The sequence below is a fragment of the Paramisgurnus dabryanus genome, chromosome 17 (genome assembly GCF_030506205.2).
Source record: "Paramisgurnus dabryanus chromosome 17, PD_genome_1.1, whole genome shotgun sequence".
Classification (NCBI taxonomy): domain Eukaryota; kingdom Metazoa; phylum Chordata; class Actinopteri; order Cypriniformes; family Cobitidae; genus Paramisgurnus; species Paramisgurnus dabryanus.
The window spans coordinates 16,145,945-16,170,734 of NC_133353.1; the positions used below are offsets into that span (position 1 = coordinate 16,145,945).

General features: G+C 37.6%; 1 protein-coding gene across 1 annotated transcript; it reads right to left on the reverse strand.

Moving 5' to 3' along the window:
• Nucleotides 1-1,909: 1,909 nt before the first annotated feature.
• Nucleotides 1,910-24,454, reverse strand: kcnk17 (potassium channel, subfamily K, member 17). Its single transcript, XM_065245203.2, has 5 exons — nt 24,154-24,454; nt 23,166-23,280; nt 22,893-23,059; nt 22,535-22,703; nt 1,910-2,316 (listed from the first exon to the last, which is right to left on the reverse strand). Exons 1-5 carry the CDS (start codon nt 24,385-24,387, stop codon nt 2,090-2,092), a joined length of 912 nt encoding a protein of 303 aa, XP_065101275.2. The 5' UTR covers nt 24,388-24,454; the 3' UTR covers nt 1,910-2,089.
• Between the last annotated feature and the right edge of the window lie 336 nt (nt 24,455-24,790).

Below are 24,790 nucleotides of genomic sequence, written 5' to 3' on the forward strand. Positions count from 1 at the left end.
AAAAACTCACCACCAAGAATAAGTATTTTTATGGGCTATATCTTTATCTGTTCATCTCTACTTCGACTTATTAGAAATTCTCGGCTCTGATTGGTCAATTTGAATGCCGCTGTGCTAAAAAAGACAGGCTGTTATGATTTCTGAAATACAACAAGAGAAATGAAATGCCTAACTTTACTCACAAAAAAATGTAACTTTATGTTCCAAAAGACACACAACATACACGCTTGAAGAAGCTGGGTTAAAATTAAGACATACTGTAATACTAAATGTTCTACTTATTTAATAGTTCACTAAAAATAAAAAAGCAAAAATCTGTCATCACTTAACTTAATCTCATGTTCTCTCATTCATCTTCAAACAAAAACCGATGTACTTTAATCCAAGAAACGTAAATTTCCCCCTCGATGTCAGATCCACTTGATACTTAAAAACTGCTCACATTTCAAAAAGTAAATCGCAACAACAATAAAAAACATCGGCGAAGTAATCCATGTGAATTGCGTTGTTTCAACCAAGTCCTCTGATGATCACTATATATAATTTAACAGTTTTAGTTTTAACTTTTAATCCACATTTACCAACGATCATGCACGTTGTGTATCGAACAACAGAATCAGGAAGCCAATGTGACGTACTGAATCCCAAGAACCAATGAGGTTTAGTCACGTCCGTCACGTGTTGTTTGAATATAAAAACTAACAAATTTATGTGGATTAACTTTGTAAAATCAATATATAATGGACGTTCAATGTTATGATGTTGAAATGGCAGTGTTAGCCTATTAAAATTAATGTACATGTTTAAAAAAAATGTGTTTTTTTCTAAATACACTAAAACTTCTGTAAAGGTATGCTTAACATACTTAAAAAAAAGTGTAATTAAACATATATTTTTTCCCAGTGTACAACTAGTGCTCTTTTTAGAAATACGTTAAATGTATGCTTGAGTTTAGCATACTTTTTTAAAGTGTAATTAAAGATATAATTATTACCAGCTTACATCTAGTGCACTTTTTAGAAATACATTAAAAGTATACTTGAGTTTAGCATACTTTTAAAAAGTGTAATTAAACATATATTTATTACCAGCTTACCTCTAGTGCACTTTTTAGAAATAAATTAAAAGTATGCTTGAGTTTAGCATACTTTTAAAAAGTGTAATTAAGCATATATTTATTACCAACGTACTTCTAGTACACTTTTTTGAAATACATTTAAAAGCTATTTAACATATTTTTAATACACTTTAAATAAGCACGTTGGGAATACAAATGTATTAAAAACATATTACTTAAATTTTAAGTATATTTTTAATACATTAAATACTACTTTTTTTTCACCTGGGGACCCCTGGGGGTTAATGTCCTAAGGTGACGGTCTCTTGATATCAACATGTGTCAACGTGTGAATTGCCTAGCAGAGACTTAATAAATGTCTTTGATGAAACCATACCAAAAACTCTTTTTGGTCTTTTCTTGTGAATACATGTATGCATGTTACTGTATGTTGTCTGCCTTTTTAAACCTTTTTACAATTGATAAATATTGACCATACTTAAATTTTGAAATTTATTGTAGATTTACACAAGTTAAAAAATGTTTAATAATACACAATAATATATAATATATAAAAACTAATATTTTGTTTGTCTAACTGTGTAAAAGGAAAATTGAGGTTGCACAAAACCCGATCTCTCGCTACTGTGAAATCCCTACACTGACCATTGTTTCTATAAAGGCAAATGTGTTGGACAAACTGATTTTTTACCCCAGAAAGTTACATTTATTGGTGTGTGGTGTGACAACAGTTTAATGTCTGTGAAGTCCAATATGGCAAGAGGAACAAAAGTTTTTTTATTTTATTTTTTTTTTTTAAACATTGTTAGACAAACAGGAAATGTTCAAATTATCTTTTATTTATACATTTTGGATCAAGAAATGTGCTGTTGGCTGACTAAAACATTAAGCTCAATAGTTGACACGGTAATTTTTGTAAAACATTAAACAGAAATTAATTTATTAATGAATTATATATTGTATTATGATAAGTATATATGAGTCTGTACAGTAGATACAGAAACTCAATGCTCATGTTGCTTCTACCGCTGCTTGTTTTTTAGTCTGTTCTGTAATGTCCTCCACTTGTGTTTGTTCATGCTCTTCTTTACTATGCTTGGTTCTAAAATGAGCATTAAAACTCTCTAGTAAATCAATGCCATGATTGATTAGAAGAGCAAGCCAGGCCAAGCCAAAGAATATCCAGGCTGCAATCAGACCACCGTACCACTCTGGATAGTTTATCGCTGAGTTGTAATCTGGCAGGAAAAACAAACATGCAAAGATCATTACTGTGATTAGGTTTCAGAAACATTAATAAATAATGAACTGGCTTTCTTTAAATTAATCTGGCCATGCCCCACATGATGTTGAATTAAAATTGGCATGACAGAATAATATATTTTTGGGGTGGTTTCCCAGACAGGGATAATCTTAAACCAGGACTAGGCCTTAGTTTAATTAGGAAATATAACTAGTTTTAACAAACATGCCTTAAAAAATGCCATTTTAAGGCAAAACCAAGGGCACTGATGTATTTTAAGAAATGTCAGTGCAAGTTGTTTTCAGTTTGGACAGCTCTAAAATGTATCTTAGTCTAGGACTAGTCTAATCCCTGTCCGGGAAACTGACCCTTGATGAATTAAAAATGAAAGAAATTCCCTAACAGTGCCACGTTAGAGAATTGACAGTGAAAGACAAAACTTGAATTGTGACAAAATATGAATTACAAAATTATTACTTTTGACAAATAATTTTCATTCCCTAATAAAATCAATAAAATAAAAACAATTAACACAACCATTTTATAGAGCCAGTACCACACTATTTTTACTTCTTTTGACAACTCTTTTTTTTTTAAAAAAAGTTACCCGCCAGCATTTTTGTGATTTTCACAAGTTTCACAAAATACCTACAGTCTGGTCCATAAATATTTGGTCAGAGACACATTTTGTGTTATTTTAGCTGTTTACTAAAATGTATTGCAGTTACAGTCATATTATGAATATTGGCTTACAGTGCACATAGCTTTATTTTTTTATTTTATGGTCTAGACCATAGGTTTCAAAATCACAACAAATCTGTCAGAGAGATAGCAGGAACATTAATAGTGAACAGATCAACAATTTGGTACATCCTGATTAAAAAAATAACACACTGGTGAGCTCAGCAACATAAAAATCCTGTATGTCTATATAGGATAACAGTGGTGAATGATCGCATTATCCTCTCCATGATCTCTCTGATGGATTTGTTGTGTTTTTTAAACCTAAATATGGTCTGTCACTTGCATGGAGATGTCCCTGAACCGAATGATTTGGGTTCACAGCCACAGCTTTCAAATGCAATTGCCACACTTAAAATCAACTCCACACCTTTAACATCTGTCATTCATGAGGAAATTATTTAACAAATAGACAATACATGTCCATAAAACAGCTTTTAAGTCAACTGTTTTATTAATTTTGACCCCTTTAAAAAGGGGGAGCTACATATTAAACGGATGTAGAGCCTAAATCCTTCAACCAATTTGGATGTGAATACCCTCAAAATAAAGCTGAGAGTGTAAACTGTAAGCCAATAGTCATAATATGACTGTAACTGGAAAACATTTTGGTAAACAGCTAAAATAACACAAAATGTGCCTCTGTCCCAATATTTATGAACCTGACTGTATATAAATATACAAATATATTAAATAAAATAACAGACCATCTGCTTTCAAACAAACAATAAACAAACAAACAAAATAAATAAATTAAAAAATTCATCCTATCTATATTTTTTTCTCTGCTTATAACTCTTGAATATGGGTATTTTTCTCTCAAGAAAATAGCAAAAAGCTGAAATAATTGCATTTTTGTGAAGGAATTTTGTTAGAGATCAGATTCAGAATGATTATCAAAACATACAAGGAGTGTAAAATTAATAAATAATTTTTGCTTCAGTTTTTTTATAAAGTGCACCATCTTGTGGATAATCGCGATACTACAGATAACCACAAAAAAATCAGGAACACGTTTTTTCATGCAAATGTTTTCTCTTAATTGACGAGATAACTCATTAATGGTGGGGAAATATTATTGCCATTAAAAGATGACGGTAATATTTACAATTACATGATTTTACAAGTTAATGTTTAACATTTAGAAAACTGGGGCACATTTCTTAAACAGACAATGTGTACACTTTTAAGTATTTTACTAGTCAAAATCAATGTCTTTATTAGGGGTGACCCCGAATAGTCGAAGATTCGATGCATCGATAGGAGAAGCCTGATTCTACTACCAATCTCACAGTCGAATTGTTGCAGATGTGTTAAGGAATCCTTCAATTTTGGCCGTATATGGGTGCACACATTATCTGATTTCACATACAACAGCTTTCTTCCAATATATTGATGCAGCATATTATGATAATGCTGCAAATAATGTGAAGTAGCAGCTTTCAATAAATATTTTTAAAATGCGTTAATAAATCCAACAACCCCTGTGACCAGGCTACACGTCCATAAAAGGTTTCTATGTTAATAAACCATTGCCTATTTGTTTCTACATTTAAAAGACAAAGCTGGCAATTCTGGAAATAATTTCATTATTTTAATATTTATTTTATTTTATTTTATTTATAAATCACTCTGGGTTATCTGATTTATCTATTTGGCTTGTGTTTTGTTTCTGTGCACTTGAGGCATTTTGCACATTTGTTCTACACTTTGTTACTTCTGACTTTATTTTATTAAAAAATTGTATTTATTATAAACGTTAATTCTGATCTAATTTAAGTCTGTACATTTTGGATTGCTTTTCGTTGTATCGATGTTGCGCTATTGCGTGCTGGCTATGCTTGCGCATGCAATTTAGCCGAACGGGCTAGGTGCTCTGCGTCTCATATTTAGGAGTTCATCAAATTAAACATTAAAAAAACTGATGTTTTTGGACGGGTATATGTTTTTAAATGTATTTAACTCTTTCACCGCCAGCGTTTTTAAAAAAAGTTGCCAGCCAGCGCCAGCGTTTTTCATAATTTTCACCAAAGTTTAATGCCTTCCAGAAAATGTTCTTCTTTAAATAAATAAACATACAATATACCAAATGAAAGAACAGACCCTCTGCTTTCAAACAAAAAAAACCGTTTCATCCTACCTTTAGTGGTTCTTTTGCAATCAGCTTTTGAATATGGGTAGGTTTTTGCAAAAACACCATATTTTGAGCAAAAAGCAGAGATAATTCTATTTTTATGACGGACTTTTCATAGAGATCCCATTCAGAGCGATCTTTAAAACAGACACGGACATGCAGCAGCTTGCCATAGGGCAATACTTCCGGTTTTAAAAAGTTGCGGAAGGGCGCCACCTGGTGGATAATAGCGGTATTGCGGAAAGACGGAAAATCTCGTCATTGGCGGGGAAGCGTTTTCTCTTAATTGACGAGATATCTCGTCAATGGCGGGGAAAGAGTTAAAAAAGAGTGGTTATCTTGTCAAAAGTTAAACTACAAAACAGGTAAGCGGTTTCTTTAAATATCGGTGATGAAACGGAAAAATATCTGCACCGAACCTATATTTATGCCTGACACGACTGTCTTTCTTGTGATTTAATATTATGGTCGGTATTCACTTTCAAATGATAGCAAAGAGTTTCCTGAAATAAATAATATCATCAGGTCTTTCTGTATCTAAAGTGAATACAGAGATGATCAAAATCAAAGCAAGCAAGCAGGTATTTCTGTGCTATAATCAGTGTTGGTCAAGTTACTTGGAAATAGTAATTAGTTACCGATTACTGATTACTTCCCTAAGAAAGTAATCCCGTTACTTTACTGATTACTTATTTTCAAAAGTAATTAGTTACTTTACTAATTACTTTTCAAAAAACATGATGCACAACCTGAATATGCTACAGTATAAAGCAACAGGGCCCGGTTGCATAAAGCACCTTAAAGGTGACAAAGAATGATTGAGCAGAATATTTATCCTTGTTCTGTGATGTGACATGTAGGAAAAAAATTTGTTTGGGTCTTTAATGCCTTAGAAGCTTTCTAAAAACCTCTCTCAGATAGCTCTATTAGAGTGGGGGATTTTAAACAAGTGGTTTTTCACCTATTTGGCTCCCCCTACTGGCTTAACTTGCAATCTCATTACTGATTGGCTGACTTTGCTGCCACTCAAAAAATGTAGCCAATTATTTTAAAGTGGAGGGGCAGTGAGATGCCTGTGATGTCATAAGCATCAGTTTTTCTGATTGGGCCGTTTTCTGGCTGACATTTCTAAAAGAGGAATTTCTATGAGACTGAGATGTTTAGCATGTTTAGCACTTTTTGTATGTTCGTGAATGCGGGTAAACTACCATTATTCAACAAAGACAAGGTAAAAATGGTTTCTTAATTCTCTGTCCCCTTTAAGTGTAATTTTCCCTTAAGTTCACCTTTATGTTTCATTTAATCTTAAGGGTGTTGCAAAAAACCTTAAGTTTTTTCTGTTGCATCTCCATGGCAACAATAGTATTTTATAACAACAAACCTGGGTCGCTGTAGTGAAACATTTAACGATTACCCTTACCTAAGAGAACCATTTAAGGGATTACACTGTATGCAACACCCTTAAATTATTCTCTTACTGTAGGTAAGGGGAATTTACCCCTTAAGTGTCATACTTAAGGGAAAATCTTAAGGTGCTTAATGCAACCGGGCCAAGACCTTTCAGCCTAATTCTCTTATTTCTGCATATTCCATCATCTTAAATTGATTCAAATGAAACATTATCTGTTTTAACCTCTCAACGCGCACTAATTCGTGGGCGTGATGGTGTTGTTTTTTTAACGCTGCTAACAATATCTATATAGCCTACTGTCTACAAACATTTAACATATTACATATTAACATTACTATACATCGTTTAAAAGGTCTAGGGGTTTAGCATCAGTGTATGGTCTCTGTTTTGAGATACAGATGCTCTAGCATCATAAATGTAGTATTTTGTTACAGAAGTCCAGATGACAACATGCAGAATATAAACGGGACTTCTTACCTTGGTGTTAATATAACGATCGCGAGTCGAATCCGGTCTGTTTCAGATGTGTGAATAACCCATGAAATCGGTCTAATAGAATTCATCAAATGAGCATTTTTGTCCACAAATGCGTATAATCCATGAAATATAGATATATAGTCTGTTGTTTACATCAGATTTCGCTTGAACGTGTATGAGATGGAGCCGCAGCGGTCACGTCAGCTTGTCCACAAATGCGTATAATCCATGAAATATAGATATATAGTCTGTTGTTTTACATCAGATTTTGCGTGAACATAAATGAGATGGAGCCGTTACGGTCATGTCAGCTGGGGGTTCAGGGATTTTTTCAGTAAGTTTCACATTCCTGTGCCGGCTTGCTAGGTGTTTGCTTAGATTTGAGGTGGAATTTTTTGCTGTGGATAAAAGTTTTATTCCTACGCAGAGTGTACAGTGGACGCTAATGTTTTTTGTCACCTTTAACTGGGTTAAACTCAAAGTAATGTTGGTACTTCCGAGCATTAAACGCTGCATAGTCTTGTTCTCTTCGGTGCTCCATGTTGTCTTTTCACGTTCAACACTACACTGACTGACGGCGCGGCGCTCCTACGTCATTGTCACTCGACTCGCGTCACGAGACAGTTTTACAAAACAAAATCAAGGTTAAAAAATAAAGCAGTAACGTAGCCTCCTTATGTGGAAGTAACAGTAATCTGATTACTGTTTTTGCAATTGTAATCCCTTACTTTACTCGTTACTTGAAAAAAGTAATCGGATTACAGTAACGCGTTACTTCTCATTTAACTTACTGCCCATCACTGGCTATAATAAGGCGTAGTGTCTATAAAATCATTAATTTCAGTGTTTTTTTGTTATAAATTAATGTTTAATGAATTGTATATAAAGCTTAGTTTTTATCATTTACAGTAATAATCACAAATTATTTGTCATTTCTCATTTGTCTGTTTTTTTTTTTTTGGTCATGACTGCTTTGACACGCTAAATCTCCAAATTAAATAAAAACACTAAATTGTAGCTGTGGTTTCCGAGGCAGGAACACCTTTGTTATTTTTTTAGGTTTAGTTTTCAAAATGTGTTTTTTTGTGATGTTCTGTAGATCGTGGCTTTAAAATGTAATGATAAATAATTAAACAAATGTTGCCTTACATTTTACCTCAAAAAAATATATATAAATACATCTTCAGTTTTGTCTTTGTTCATCACTTGAAAGACAGTTTTGGTCACTTTATCAGAAAGTTGTTTATGTGTGCTACTTGTGAAAGATAATAAAAGTTACCAATTTGTACCTGGTCTGGCCCCCTCCCAACCCATGCACACAAACATAGATGATTCGACTATCGGTTGACTATGGAAAGATTCGACAATTCTGATTCGGATATGTAAATCCTTAGTCAAGTCTTTATTCATAGTCTTTATTCATAAATATGTCCTCATTGGTGTCAAATGACCTCTGCCAATTACTTTTCTTTGTAAGCTTAGAACTTCTCTTTATTTACATTGGCGGGTAAGTCCAAGGAGGCTTCCATGTCATTCCGCCATATTGAAAAACTATAATAGCAGACAGGACAAAGGACAAAAAGCACTAGCCTACCGCAACGCGTTTCCACAACGCGTTTTCGTTTAGAACACGGGAACCAGCTGAAAAGGACAAGGAGATCTGTGAGTACATAACGGCTACAGTAGTTGCAACACGCATTTGGAAAAGCGAGGCCCTAGAGAGTACTTTCGCTTAAATGCAAAATACAATTTCACCACTAGATGGGGAAAAATCCTACTTACTTTCCTTTTAAGGAATGCTTATCCACAAGATTTTAAAATTAAAAGCTAATCAATTAAATAAATCTAAAGAAATGTATGTAAATATAATGTACATTTTATGATGAAAATGAAATGTATTATTAAATATTCATACATTTTCAAAGCATTTGAAAACATTCAGGGGTGCGTTTCCCAAAAGCATTGTTAGCCAACTAACATCGCAAGTTCTGTCGTTACTAACATAGTTCAACGTTTTGTTTTTTCCCGAAACCATAGTTCAAACGAACATTCGCAAACTGCATCCCAAACTTGTGTGGCTGGAACTACAGCTCTCCACCTATGGTTAGAAGCATAGTTTCTAGTTAATATGACATGAAGACTTAATCTTGACAATGTCTACGTAGACTTAATAGACTTAATAATGCTTTTGAGAAAAATAAGCAAGCAACATGCAATGCATTCTATATCCATCATTCTAAATACATACAAATTCCATTTTATCTTTCAGAATGTCCTGTACCATAGGTGCGAAGCCCTATTGTTTTCCTTAAAATTTATTATTTGGACCTAGAATGGCCTGCACCGAAAGTGGCGAAGTCCTATTGTTTTCTTTAGAATTGATTATTATTAGGGCCCGAGCACCGAGGAGCAGACCAGAATGGCCTGCACTGAAAGGTGCAAAGCCCTACTGTTTTCCTCAGAATTATTAGGGCCCAAGCACCGAGGTGCACAGTAGGTGCGAAGCCCTATTGTTTTTCTGCAATCCTGAAACGTGGTAAGTACATTTGGCAATCGGCCATTTTGGATTTTATTCTGATTTTTGGACATTTGGATGCCCTGAACTTTTAAGTACTTCTCCTAGGGGATTCATGCAATTGACACCAAATGTGGCGAGACATAGCACTTTCTAAATTGTGAATGGATTTTTTATATCTCGAACGTTGTTGCCATGGCGACATGACAAATTATGCCTAAATCAGAGAAACAGGGAGCGTCATATCTAAGGCAAAAAATGTCTTATTGTGATGACACGCGGTGTGTATGTTCGGCCAAGGATTCCAATCGCATCGATGTGCCTATTGTGAGTCTTGAGCATAGCGCCAACAGCAGGCACCAGGAAATGTGTTGGTCATAAAAGTGGTTATTTTGACTGTCGTATGCGGTAAACTTTTAAATACTTCTCCTAGAGGATTTATGCGATTGAGACCAGTCCTGGCCAACATGATGCTGAGGCACTGGAGATAATTAATTGTGAAGAGATTTTTGATATCTCGAACGCTGTTACCATGGCAACACGTCAAATTTTACTTTAATTTCAGGCATATTTAAGGCTTTTGGCGTTTTTAGATTAACTTTAAATTTGGCACACACATCACAGTTGTTGGCTGTTAAGGGTGGAAAAAAAGGTCAGACAAAGGTGTGTCACTTAAGTGGTGCACCATGGCCCCCGTTTGTCTAAAATGTGGGGTTTCTTTTACCCACAGTCCCCAAATGTCACAACATAAAACAGTCCACTGATATTTACCCACATGATGCACTTGCCCATCGTGCATCGTATAGCAATAAAAAAACATGCGAGGGCCCGCCATCGCTGCTTGCAACTATATATTTTTTTTCTTTTTATAACACGTTTGGCCACTTTGGGTGCCTTACCATGCTCGAAAAATCCATGGACAAATTAAAACTGCAAGCAGTGATGGAAGGGCCCTCGCACACCTGACACCGCCACGCCGTGGCATGAGAAGAATTAAAGGGAACAGTAGTAAATAGGCATTTAAGCATGTAAACATAGGTGAACCATTTAAAAGTGTAGTATAATGTGCCACATTTCCTGTTGCTAATTACAAATGACAGCGAGGTAGCATCGTGTAAGATAGCATGAGAGAGAGAGAGAGAGTGAGTGAGCGAGTGTGTGTGTGTATGAGTGACTACATGTAAATATTGGCACGTAGATGTGTTCTGTCCAGGACTCTTATCAATCATGTGAAGTTTGGGACAAATCTGACATTGCATTATCATTGTAAACATGTTACTTCCTGTTACCAGCTGGTGGCGCTATGACCGTAACTGACTATTGGCATCATAAGTGACTATCAGTGATGGGAGTAACGCGTTACTGTAACTCCACTATTTTTTTAAATCAAGTAACGCAATTACAATTACTGAAATTTAAATGAGTTCGTTACGCGCGTTACTCTATTTTGTAAAAAAATAGACAAGACATATCTGACGTCGCAGGACTGTAGTTGGCAGCGCAATGATTTATTACACTTCATCATAGCTGACAGTGCATATAGAATGAACATGAAAAATCTAAACGGGACAACATACCTTTGTTTAAAAATTGTGCGCAAGTCATAATCCATCCGGTCTCATGTTTGTAAATTATCTTCACCAAGCAATCGCAGTATGACATCAACTTGCATTTGTAGTCCACAAAGGTAATAAATCTAAGAAATGATCATATATTCTTAGATGTTTACATCGGCTTCATGGAAGAGAACGATCCGCGATTGTTGTTTCCACTAAAATATTCACACTGCGGTGTACACCCGTGTTAAAACTCCATAGTATGTGTGAGCTCGCTTTTAGTTTTAGTTTCAGTCTCTCCGTATCCGAACAAAAAATCCACTCGCTCTGTGTCCATCTGACAAAACAATCCACTCGCTCTGTGTCCGTCCGACAAAACAATCCACGTAGCCTACTCCGTTTTCTGAATAAATATCTTCCTTTAATCCTGTGTATCATTTAAATCCAACAGAAAACAAACAATATATGACCAAAGAGCGCAGTCCCTGTGGCAAGCTTCACAAGCTGTGTTCCAATTCAAGTGCTGCACCCTACTAAGCATGCAATAAAAGGTGAGCACTTGCCCATTCAAGGCGCTCAGAAGTTCGCGAAGAGAACTGAAATGAGACGGTCTAACCTTCGGAGGACCCATAATTTGCCTTATCTGCTGCACACGCATCGTGCCTGTCAGCAGGACACAGCGGAGACGTTTCTAACTTATTAAAATAAATATGAAATCAGAAAAATTATAATTTATTTTAGAAAATTTGACATGTTGACACAATTGTCTCCAAATTTTTAAAGAGACACTACACAATTTTAACACATTTTATATTTTTGTAAACATGCAGAATATTTGTCTAAATGGTCTAAATGATATACATAAATAAACTAAGTTTAAATATTAAGATAATTTCTAACAAAAATATTCAAAGGTTGAATCTAAAGCAAAATAGGCTCCTACAGTATGTGATATATTAGAGTCTTATGTGTAAAATAGCCCATCCATATCATTTTACTGTTTGACTGTTCAGTACTGTTCATATTTACATTTAAAAAGCAGACATAAAAGTAACTTAAAAGTTACTTTTCTAAGTAACTAATTACTTTTGATATACAGTATCCGGTAGAGTAATTCAGTTACTTTTAAAAGAAGTAATTAGTAACTGTAACTAATTACTAATTTTTTAGTAACTTGCCCAACACTGGTGACTATTGACATGTAGATGTGTTCACTCCAGGACTCTTATTAATCATGTGAAGTTAGGGAAAGATCGGACATTGCATAATCAGTGTAAACATGTCACTTCCTGTTGTCAGCTGGTGGCGCTATAACCATAAGTGACTATTGACATGTAGATGTGTTCAGTCCAGGACTCTTATTAATCATGTGAAGTTTGGGACAGATCAGACATTGCATAATCAGTGTAAACATGTCACTTCCTGTTGTCAGCTGGTGGCGCTATAACCATAAGTGACTATTGACATGTAGATGTGTTCAGTCCAGGACTCTTATTAATCATGTGAAGTTAGGGAAAGATCGGACATTGCATAATCAGTGTAAACATGTCACTTCCTGTTGCCAGCTGGTGGCGCTATAACCATAAGTGACTATTGACATGTAGATGTGTTCACTCCAGGACTCTTATTAATCATGTGAAGTTTGGGACAGATCAGACATTGGATAATCATTGTAAACATGTCACTTCCTGTTGCCAGCTGGTGGCGCTATAACCATAAGTGACTAATGACATGTAGATGTGTTCACTCCAGGACTCTTATTAATCATGTGAAGTTTGGGACAGATCAGACATTGGATAATCATTGTAAACATGTCACTTCCTGTTGCCAGCTGGTGGAGCTATAACCATAAGTGACTAATGACATGTAGATGTGTTCACTCCAGGACTCTTATTAATCATGTGAAGTTTGGGACAGATCAGACATTGGATAATCATTGTAAACATGTCACTTCCTGTTGCCAGCTGGTGGCGCTATAACCATAAGTGACTATTGACATGTAGATGTGTTCAGTCCAGGACTCTTATTAATCATGTGAAGTTTGGGACAGATCAGACATTGGATAATCATTGTAAACATGTCACTTCCTGTTGCCAGCTGGTGGCGCTATAACCATAAGTGACTATTGACATGTAGATGTGTTCAGGTCATGACTCTTAGCAATCATGTGAAGTTTGGGACAGATCGGACACTGTATGCCTGAGTTCCAGCAACCTGTTTCATAGCGAAACATCAAACTTTGGCTGGCTGAAACAGATACAAATTTTAATATAGAATCAAATCCTTCGCAATTTAGCATCACAAAGGCCTTAAGATGACACTCGCCAAATATGATGATGATCCGACGAAAACTGTAGGAGGAGTTAGTTAAAGTATGACTGCTGGAAATGAGAAAAACTGAGCCAAAATCTGAGAAATAATTCAAAATAGCTGACTTCCTGTTTGGTTTAGGGCGTTGCTCCAAGAGACTTTTTTGTAGGGCTTGTAATAGTACATTAGCATACCGAAATTCGTACATGTAAGTTAAACACAGTCCAAGGGCTGCTTCATTCAATATTTGAAAGTGGCGCTAAAACATGTTCCTTCAGGTTGCCAGCTGGTGGCGCTATGGCTATAAATGAAAATTGTTATGTAGATGTGTTCAGGTCAGGACTCTTAGCAATCATGTGAAATTTGGGACAGATCGGACACTGTATGCATGAGTTCCAGCAACTTCCTGTTTCATTGGAAAACATCAAACTTTGTCGGGCCAGAACCGACACAAATTTTTACGTAGAGTCAAATCCTTCGCAATTTAGCATCACAAAGGCCTTAAGATGACACTCACCAAATATGAAGATGATCCGACGAAAACTGTAGGAGGAGTTAGTTAAAGTATGACGCCTGGAAATGACAAAAACTGCGCCCAAATCACAAAAATTACTCCGAATAGCTGACTTCCTGTTTGGTTTACGGCTTCGCTCCAAGAGACTTTTTTGTAGGTCTTGTCATGCTACAGAAGCGTACCGAATTTCGTAATTGTACGTCAAACACAGTCCGAGGGCTGCTTCGTTGAATATTTGTAGGTGGCGCTATAGAGCCATTTTCCCACGCCTAATTCTAAAGCCTACACCACATGTAAATTTTCATCACTCTTGACATTTGTGCAAAATTTCATGAGTTTTTGAGTATGTTTAGGCCCTCTAAAGTCCCGCTGAAGTCGGAGAAGAAAAATAATAATAATAATAACTCCTTGAAGAACAATAGGGTCCTCACACCCCGGTGTGCTCGGGCCCTAATTAACAATTCCGAAAACAAAACGGCAATTCAGAAAACACAACGGCAATTCAGAAAAAACAACGGCAATTCAGAAAACACAGAAACAAATCTTAAAAACCGGAAAAGTAGGTACATTGCGCAACTGGAATGGTTACTGCTGATTGGATGACACCTCTATCAATCAAGACGCTACATCGCCACCAGCAGTCGAACGCTAGTGTCACAGCATGTGAGGCAAAACAAAGGGCACTGATGTATTTTAAGATATGTCAGTGCAAGTTGTTTTCTGTTTGGACAGATTTTAAATTTATTTTAGTCTAGGACTAGTCTAATCCCTGTCCGGGAAACCGCCCCAAATAGTGCAGAACTCTTCTTAAAGGAATAGTCTATCCTTTTTCCATATTAAACTATGTTTTACCTTAACTAAGAAGAGTTGATACATACCTCTATCATCTTAGTGCATGCACTTCATTGCTGTGGCGAGCGGCGACACTTTGATAGCATTTAGCTTAGCCCCATTCATTCAATGGTACCAAACAGAGATAAAGTTAGAAGAGACCAAACACATCAACGTTTTTCCTATTTAAGACGAGTAGTTATACTAGCAAGTATGGTGACACAAAATAAAACGTAACACTTTTCTAAGCGGATTTAAAAGGGTAACTATATTGTATGGTGGAATAGCACTTTTGGGAGTACTTCCACTCCGCGCAGCAACATTCTCCCTCTCATTACTCCATTATGAGAGGGAGAAGGGGAGCGGATTTTTCAGGCGAGTCGAAGTACTCCCAAGGTGGCGCACTTCCGCAACTTATAGAACCCGGAAGTAGCGCCTCACGTGAAAGAGAAAGAACTCCGTGTATGTTTTAAAGATCGCTCTGCATCTGATCTCTATCAAAAGTCCTTCGCAAAAATGGAATTATCTCAGCTTTTTGCTCAAAACTGGGTGTTTTTGAAGAAACCTACCCATGTTTGAGAGGTGATTACAAGAGATCTAATGAAGGTAGGATGAAACAGTTTTTTTTTTTTTTAAAGCAGAGGGTCTGTTCTTCTTCTTCCTTTATTTCTTAACGCCATTCCAGCATCTACGGCTATATTCATGGCGAGAACCAGGTAATCTATACACAAGTTTATTCAGAAAGTTGATTTATGACCAAGTTGGGGGAGGGAAAATTTGGTATCTCCAATTTGCTTAACTTGCATGTTTTTGGCCTGTGGGAGGAAAACGGAGTACCCGGAGTAAACCCACGCTGACACAGGGAGAACATGCAAAAACACCACACAGAAAGGCCACCTGCTCTAGCCAGGACTCGAATCGGGAACCTTCTTGCTGTGAGGCAACAGTGCTACCCACTGAGCCACTGTGCCGCCCGAGAGTCTGTTCTATCATCTGATATGTTGTTAGTTTGTATATTTCAAGAAGAACATTTTTTGGAAGGCATTAAACTTTTGTGAAAACCATGAAAAATGCTGGCGCTGGCTGGCAACTTTTTTTAAAAACGCTGGCGGGGAAAGAGTTAAACAAAAAAAGAGGATGTTTAGTTTAATGTTGACATTTTTTTATGAAAATGAGTAATGAACATGGTGTCAGGACTCTGCCTTGAAGTCTTGTTAAATTTGTAGTTTGTCATGGTGGCAGAGTTCTGGCAGTCCCTGGCCTTGTGTGGAGGTTCATGCCTAGTTTCTGTGTTTGGCATGTCCCTCCGGTGTCTTGTCTTTTGTCCCTGCCCCCTCGTTCTCCTGCTTATTGGTAATCATTAGTTTATTCCCATCACCTGTTCCCGCTCGTTATCTTGTTTGGTTTTCTATTTAATGTCAGTGTATCTTTTGTTCTGGGCAGGATCATTGTGCTGTGTTCTCGTGGTTGTGTTATATGTTCCAGTCAAGTCTGTCAATCTAATCAAATTAAGTGTTTCATGTTTCATGTCGAGTACCCCCTCGTGGGTCTTTGTTTTGTTAGTGTTCTAAATAAAGTGTTTTCTGTTATTCCCTGACATCGTTGCGTTTGGGTTCATCTGTCCTGCAATCCTCACAGAATGATCCTGCCAGAATTGAACCCAGCGACGGTGTCGGGGTCTGTCGCATCACCTCATGTCACGGTCCTACTGCCCATGTCAGTGCGTCCAACTCCATCCTGGCTGACGGACCAGGAACGCTCAGCACTATTTGCTGAGCTTTGGAGAGCCACCGCCATGCCCGATCCGGTTCTCAGGAGGGCTGTTACCTGGATCCGTCCGTTCCTTGGATTGGCTGCCGTTGGGTTTGAGCTGGCTCACGGGATGGTCGAGCCCAAGTCCGGGCAGCCAGAGCCGAAGCCCGCGCAGTCCGCGCAGCCAGAGCCGGAGCCCGCGCAGTCCGCGCAGCCAGAGCCGGAGCCCGCGCAGTCCGCGCAGCCAGAGCCGGAGCCCGCGCAGCCAGAGCCGGAGCCCGCGCAGTCCGCGCAGCCAGAGCCGGAGCCCGCGCAGCCAGAGCCGGAGCCCGCGCAGTCCGCGCAGCCAGAGCCGGAGCCCGCGCAGCCAGAGCCGGAGCCCGCGCAGTCCGCGCAGCCAGAGCCGGAGCCCGCGCAGCCAGAGCCGGAGCCCGCGCAGTCCGCGCAGCCAGAGCCGGAGCCCGCGCAGTCCGCGCAGCCAGAGCCGGAGCCCGCGCAGTCCGCGCAGCCAGGGCCGGAGCCCGCGCAGTCCGCGCAGCCAGAGCCGGAGCCCGCGCAGTCCGCGCAGCCAGAGCCGCAGCCCGCGCCGCCGACAGAGCCCGCGCAGTCCGCGCCGCCGACCCAGCCGCGTCCTTGTCGCGCTCCTCCCTGGACTGTTTTATCTTGAGTTTTTGTGGACTTATGTGTGTTTGATTTTAGTTTTGTATTTCATCCTGTTTTTGGCACCTTTTGTTATGTTTTATTCTGATGTGTTCTCAGTCTAGTCTTGTATTTTATCTGTCAGGTGTTCTTGTCTTGTGTGTTCCCTTTTTGGACGCCAGGTGGCGTCCTTTGAGGGAGGGCTACTGTCAGGACTCTGCCTTGAAGTCTTGTTAAATTTGTAGTTTGTCATGGTGGCAGAGTTCTGGCAGTCCCTGGCCTTGTGTGGAGGTTCATGCCTAGTTTCTGTGTTTGGCATGTCCCTCCGGTGTCTTGTCTTTTGTCCCTGCCCCCTCGTTCTCCTGCTTATTGGTAATCATTAGTTTATTCCCATCACCTGTTCCCGCTCGTTTTCTTGTTTGGTTTTCTATTTAATGTCAGTGTATCTTTTGTTCTGGGCAGGATCATTGTGCTGTGTTCTCGTGGTCGTGTTATATGTTCCAGTCAAGTCTGTCAATCTAATCAAATTAAGTGTTTCATGTTTCATGTCGAGTACCCCCTCGTGGGTCTTTGTTTTGTTCGTGTTCTAAATAAAGTGTTTTCTGTTATTCCCTGACATCGTTGCGTTTGGGTTCATCTGTCCTGCAATCCTCACACATGGCCTGTTAAGCTCTACAAGAACACCACTTAAGGGCATCTATTATTCCTATTTTTACAGGATGTAAAAAGTCTCATGTGTGCCTAGAATGTGTCTGTGAAGTTTCAATTGAAAATAACCCACAGATAATTTATTATAGCTTGTCCAAAATGTCCCTATTTTAGTGGGAGCAAAAAAGCGCTGTTTCATGTCTCCACCTTTAAATGCAAATTAGCTACTGTTCCTCACAACCTTAGCAAAAGAGAAAGTAAGTGCATACAGTCTGAGACAGTAGTATCTCACTATTGCGATATGGCGGGCAGAGTACAACTCACTGAAGGTGAATACAGTAATGTGACGTCACATACTTTCACACATACACTGTTTAGGTCGGCCCAAATAAATTGCCCGTCTGAGTACGGTTTATTTGGGTCAGTGTGAACAAAACAGCCACACTCTGGGGTGCACTAAACGGTCGCTCCGAGACTGATCTAACAGGTGGTCTTGGAGCTGCTGTTGCTAAACTTTGGTGCGACCCATCTGTGGTGTGAACACTGCTCGACCTTGGGCCGAACCAAATACAGAAAGTTCTCAACATGTTTGAGCCATTGGGCTTCCGTCATGACGTGAGCCGGGTGTTATATTGTGGGTTAACAACAAACAGGGCAATCTTGGCCTGTTGCAGAGATTCACTGTCTCCTGGACATTTGAGCTGATGATTTTATAAATGCATAGCTGTCCTCCACGCAGAAAAATAATGATGGCTCTGTAAGAAGGGCTTAATAGAACACTTGCGCAATTTCGCTTTAAAGCAAAGAAACTTTGCAAAGACGTGCATCGTTTATCTCCATATCTTGCTAGCTTCGCTCGTCAGGCTGGTTGTCATGGAAACATGAAGGTGGTCATGAGATGGTAAGAGCTGTCAGAGACCAATGACATCGCTGACCGTTGTCACATGGTGTACGGTGCGGCTTTTCGAGTAAGGTAAAAACAACATATGTGAACACGGACCGCACTAACTGAAAAATGATACATTGTAAGTTGGTGCGCTCCAAGCCCACACAACGGTGCGCACCAACATGTGTTTAAACACACATTTATGTCCAAACACCTTGTAAAAGTGGAAATTGCATAATAGGTGCCTTTAAAGTACCAAAAAGTAGTTCATAAGATCACTTGTGTGCTATATATCTAGTCGTATGAACTGTACAATACTTTGTGTCACAAACAGTTTGGAATTTAAGTCATAGAAAGATTTTCAGTGAAAGATGACACTGATTTTTATACAAAACTGCACTACAACTTCAAAAGACATATAGCTTATCATATTTAGGCCTACTTAAAGTAATAGCAGGCCCGGGGTGGGTAATTGGGAGAACCAGGAGAATTCCCGGTGGGCCGCTTCACTTGTGGGCCGGTCGAGTTTTTTTTTTTACATTTGTCACGTTAGTGAGTCTATCTTCTCTTAAATGACACTTCACACGTTTCACATTGACACTGCAGCGCGCAGCCTCTGCATGGGTTGTACCATGTGAGGGATTTTCCCCTCCCCTCCCATAGAGTTGGTTCGATCCATAGCAGCACGTCCAAGGAAACTTTTCTCCGGTAGGCTGGGCCGGCCCTACTGTAACAATACGCGTCTGAGAGGAGGAGGGCGTAAAAAACAGGTTGAAGAAAAAATCCATTGGAGGAGGATGCTGCCAAATGTGCCAAACTTACAGATTTATTTTCAAGAGGACAAACAAAAGTGACAACAGGTAACTTAAAGAGAAATAAGCATAGTAATGATAAGCATTAGCAACGTAATTATTCGGCTAATACCGTTGTCAAACTATATACAAGCCAAAAAGTTTTTTTGTTAAAATATTACCCTTTTGTGTATACATGGCGATTCATAGACTTTGCAAATATTATGCAAGCAGCTTCTGAGCAGTCCCCCGCTGAAAATGAGGAGGCCATGAGTAAACAATATGAATTAAAGGGTAACACTTTATTTTACGACCCGCAAAGTGCCGCGTAATTAAACCGAATTTACAGCGTACCTATTTGTAACAACAGAGTACCTCTACAGTACCTACTTGTAGTTATAAGGGAACAATATTTTAAGTTTGGGGTAATAAGGGGGTAAGAATATATGGAAAATTATTCTCTAAGTATTTCATAACTACAGGGTACCTATTGTAATATTACGTGGTATGTATGACTTACGTCTATGGGTAATATGGTCTATGTGTAATATGTTTTTTTTTTAATATTTGCTACTTACCTGATGAAGTGTTTTGTATAGCCTACAGTTGATGTCTACAAGCCACGTCGGCAAATAAAATATAACACACAATAAAAATAATAGCAACTTGTACCTCTTTGATCTGTATATGTATACATGAGTTACCAAGTAACTCTTATATTTGCGGGCTGTAAACTAAAGTGGGGCTTATTCCCCGATTGTTCTGTGTATGTACCAGGTAACTCTTATATTTGCGGGCTGTAAACTAAAGTGGGGCTTTTTCCCCGATTGTTCTGTGTATGTACCAGGTAACTCTCATATTTGCGGGCTGTAAACTAAAGTGGTGCTTTGTTCACCTCTTGTTATAAATGTTATAGGGTAAATACCATAAACATACAGAATATTGTTATTTTTATTTTAAAACAACTTATTTCAAAACATCTTTAAAACACTATAATTAAGCCAACACTTAATGTTTATTATCACATAACTTTTATTTAAAATAAAAAGTCATGACAATTTTTTATTGTTTTTGCTGCTTGGCTTCCTCTGTTGGTGTTCTTGTCCACTCGGATGATAAGTTGATGTGGTCTCACAAATGCTGTTCTGCATTACATATAAAAAAACATAAATGAAAGCCTTCAGTAAATGTTTCTTCACTGTGCCTTGACAGAAACAGAGTTTTCTGAGCCAGTTACGTTAATAAATTTAGGCTAACTTATGTGCTAGCTAACCTGCTACCGTTAGCTGGCAACTTTCTTGAAAAAACATTGTTTGAAATGCGTGAGTCATGTATTAACAAAACCAGTCACCTTATCTAGCATGCGGATCCTGCTAACATCACTCGCAGCCGTACTCCACAGTGTAGAATGTTTTTAAAACCTCTTAAAGAAATTTCACCTCAGGATCGCGTTCCAGCAAACATCCTGCAGACGGCCGCGCGTTCTACACCTGCGCAGTAGCCTACGCATGTAGTCGTCTTTTGCTTTAGCGGGAGCTGATATCTGCTGTTGTTTCATTCTGGTTTGCCATTGCATAAATTATATTTGGCTAAAATACTTGTGTTTACAGTAAATAAATTGCAAAGCACCACTTCAAATATGTCCGCAAATGTAGGAGTTTCCTGGTAAATAGGGAATAAGTTGCTATTTTTATTGTACTTACCCTAAAAAAAAGATAACCACATTAAATCAGCTGGACTTTTGTTATTAAAAGCAAGTAATATAGGCTACTAAAATAAAAGTGATGTGCTGTTATATTTATTTGCCGATGTGGCTCGTAGACATTGACTGTATACAACATTCAGTAGTCAATATGAAAAATTCACAATAAAAAATAAATAAAACATAATTTCCCCCTAGACTTGACTAAGTCATACATACCACGTAATATTACAATAGGTACCCTGTTGTTATAAAATAGAGTATAAATAATTTATAATTCTTCATATTCTTACCCCCTTATTACCCCAAACTTAAAATATTATTCCCTTATACCTACAAGTACGTACTGTAGAGGTACCCTGTTGTTACAAATAGGTACGCTGTAATTCGGTTTAATTACACGGTACTTTGCGGGTCGTAAAATAAAGTGTTACCAATTAAAGTTATTTAACCCTCAGGTTGTGTTCAGAACCCTATAAGACCTTTTGTTTTCCCAGTCAAAAATGACCAGCCTGAAAAAGCTTATAAATCACTTGTTATGCTATTTACCCAATATTGTATTCAATATTTTTGTCAAATTGTTTTCTTTTTTAATTAGGACTTTTATATTTCTATTTGCATTAATCATCGGCCTCATAGAATTAGCAATGCTAATAATTTATCAACCTTTCCTTGTGGAATACACTCTAAAAAGGACTGGGTTATTTATATATTTTATATATTGGACAGAACACACTGCTGGGTTAAAATTGACCCAGTGCTGGGTTGTTTTAACCCAACTGTTGGGTTATTATAATCAATGGTTGCATAACAACAACCCAACATTGGTTTATTTTTAACCCAGCATGGGGTAATTTTTAACCCAGCATGTGTTCTGTCCAATATTTACCCATTATGGGTAAAAAGTAACCCAGCCTTTTTTGGAGTGTAGAGGAATATTTTTGTTAACTTCTTATCTTAAGTGAAATATTATTTAACTTTTACCTTATTTGTTGAACCATGATATTAATAAAAACTATAGTAAGAGCTGAACTGTTGCTTTATTTATCCAATTTGAAAAAAGTGCTAATTTGGAATAACACTATGGAAAAAGTGGGCCGGTCTTGGGCCTGAAACTCCCGGGCTGAAAAGTGGCCCCACTCCGGCCCTGAGTAATAGTATACTACTGAATACTTTTATATTGGGTTTTTTTTTGGTCATTTTTTGTGGAAAATTTGAAGATACATTACAAGCTATTGAACATAATATAGGATGTTGCAAGTATGAATGTTATGTGGTCATCAGTGGTATAATAACTGTCTCTTACCTGCAACATAATCCCCAAATCCAATGGTGCTGAGTGTTATAAAGCAGTAGTAAATAGCTTCAGAATATGACCATCCCTCATACTCTTTAAAGAGTATCATAGGCATCACAAAGTACATGAATGCTGACAACACGAAGGATATACTGTGGAAGAATATCTGCACACATTTCTGTGGGAAAGAACAATGTCATGGCCACACAGTACGTACTGTATGCGTGCACAAAAATGACAAGCATTTTCATTTCTAATTTCAGGGGTTAAAACAAATAAATATGTATGCATTCCATGTTCTTTATTCCACTTTACAACTGACCATTATCTTTCATACTGACTGGTAAAGAATGAGTTCAATTCTTACCGCTCTTTCAAATTTTTTCGCAAGAAAGTTGCAAAATGTTTTCTCAATGGCCAACATGTACTTTCCAACTCTGTTTAAGATCACTACGTTGAGGGGAATGCCAAAAAGAGCAAAAAACACACAAAATATTTGACCAGCGGCTGTGAGTGGAATTATATTCCCATAGCCTGCAGAAAGAGGAAGACTTTGTGTAATCTTTTTCCAAGTTAAGTGGATGCCACACAATGAAAAAGATCAACTTAAACTTAAAATATTTAGCTGTTTATGTCTCACCAATAGTTGTTACCACAGTAGCTGCAAACACAGATGAGCTGGTATATTTCCAAAAACCGTCCGTGATGTTGTTGCTATCTGGACTCAACCCAACAATGGAAGCAGACTTAATCATCTAGAGACAGTGGTGGCAAGCAAAGTGTTCTTAGTTGTGATACATGAGATGGCAAGTTAATACTAGTTAAATATCTATAAATAATTAATACCAAGAGTGTGTTTATGCACATATAATGCATGACTCCAAGCATGATTCTGTCCAGATATTGTAAAAATGAAATTAAATAAATGTAATAATAATATGGTAACAATTTAAAAAGAGATTCTATTTGTTAACATTAGTTAATATAACAAGCTAAGAAGCATTTATCAATCTAAGTTAATGTCAGTTTATACAAAATAGTTTTTTGTTTGTATGTTAGTTCATTGTGCATCAATTAATGTTAACAGATAAAAAGTAAATTCAAAAACAAACAGTCTTATATAATAAATTGTAAAAGGTGGGAGCTCCGCCTTTTTTATGCAAATATAAATTCAAATGAAATTTTATTTCAAAGAGTATTTCACAATAGGTTTTGCACTGAATCATTTGATTTTTGTCTACAACTTCATAACACAATATCACATTCACATATAGTATAGGATCTTTTCTTTGTGTTTTAAACTATTGCTAAGACAGTTATTGTCCAAACAATTGTACACTTTATTGTGTTTTCATTATCCATTTCTGGGGTTTGGTAAGTTCACCACAAGACCAGTTTAGACAAGCACTGATACTATCAATTGCTTCAATAAGTGATAACTGGAATTTTACATTAGCTCTGCTTCAACATGTTTAATTACCAAAAAGGTACCCATGTGACCAGTAAAGTACTTAAGAACGTCTTTTTCATGAACATTTCAGTCACCATGTACAGAATTGCATTTTAAGTCATTGTTGTTTAAGTAAAAACAAGCGCAGTCGTATAGTTATAGCAAAACCCAGTCATACCTGTGCTAGCTCTCGGAGGCCACTCTGACCCACACAAGGATATTTCACAAGCAGTTGTGTTCTTTCATCCTTCAGAGTCTCAATCTGTTTCAACACATACCAACCTTCCAGTTTCCAAAAAACTAGCCCTCCAAGAAGGACATATGATAAATAAATAATTCCAAGAAACAAAATAGAAGGAAACCGAGCTTTACTGAGAAACTGGCATAATTTCTCCGAACATATAGGCAACATGGTGCCTTTGGTTGCCTGGCTCGCCTGCCTGTTCCTCAAGCTGCAAGATGGTGCTACTGGGTGTGGATTTACCCTGTGTATGTGGCAGGCAAATCAACCCATTGTGTAATGTACGCCAGTATCGGACCTTATGACCGGGTATGCAAATGCTCATTGAAGGGGAGCAGAAGACAATGAGAAGTGACAGTACAATCAGTACTCTTTCTATTTTTATCTGAGCATGTGGTTTGCTATTTAATAAAAACATTTTCTATATGGCCACAGAGTTTCTTCACCCAAATAAATTCATTTTCTTTTAGTTCTCAATCTTGATTTTTATGATCAATTATCATTCCACTTTTTTACATTTAAAGTTCAAATTGACTAGGCACACATTCAGAACTAAAAAAAAGACATCTACGTC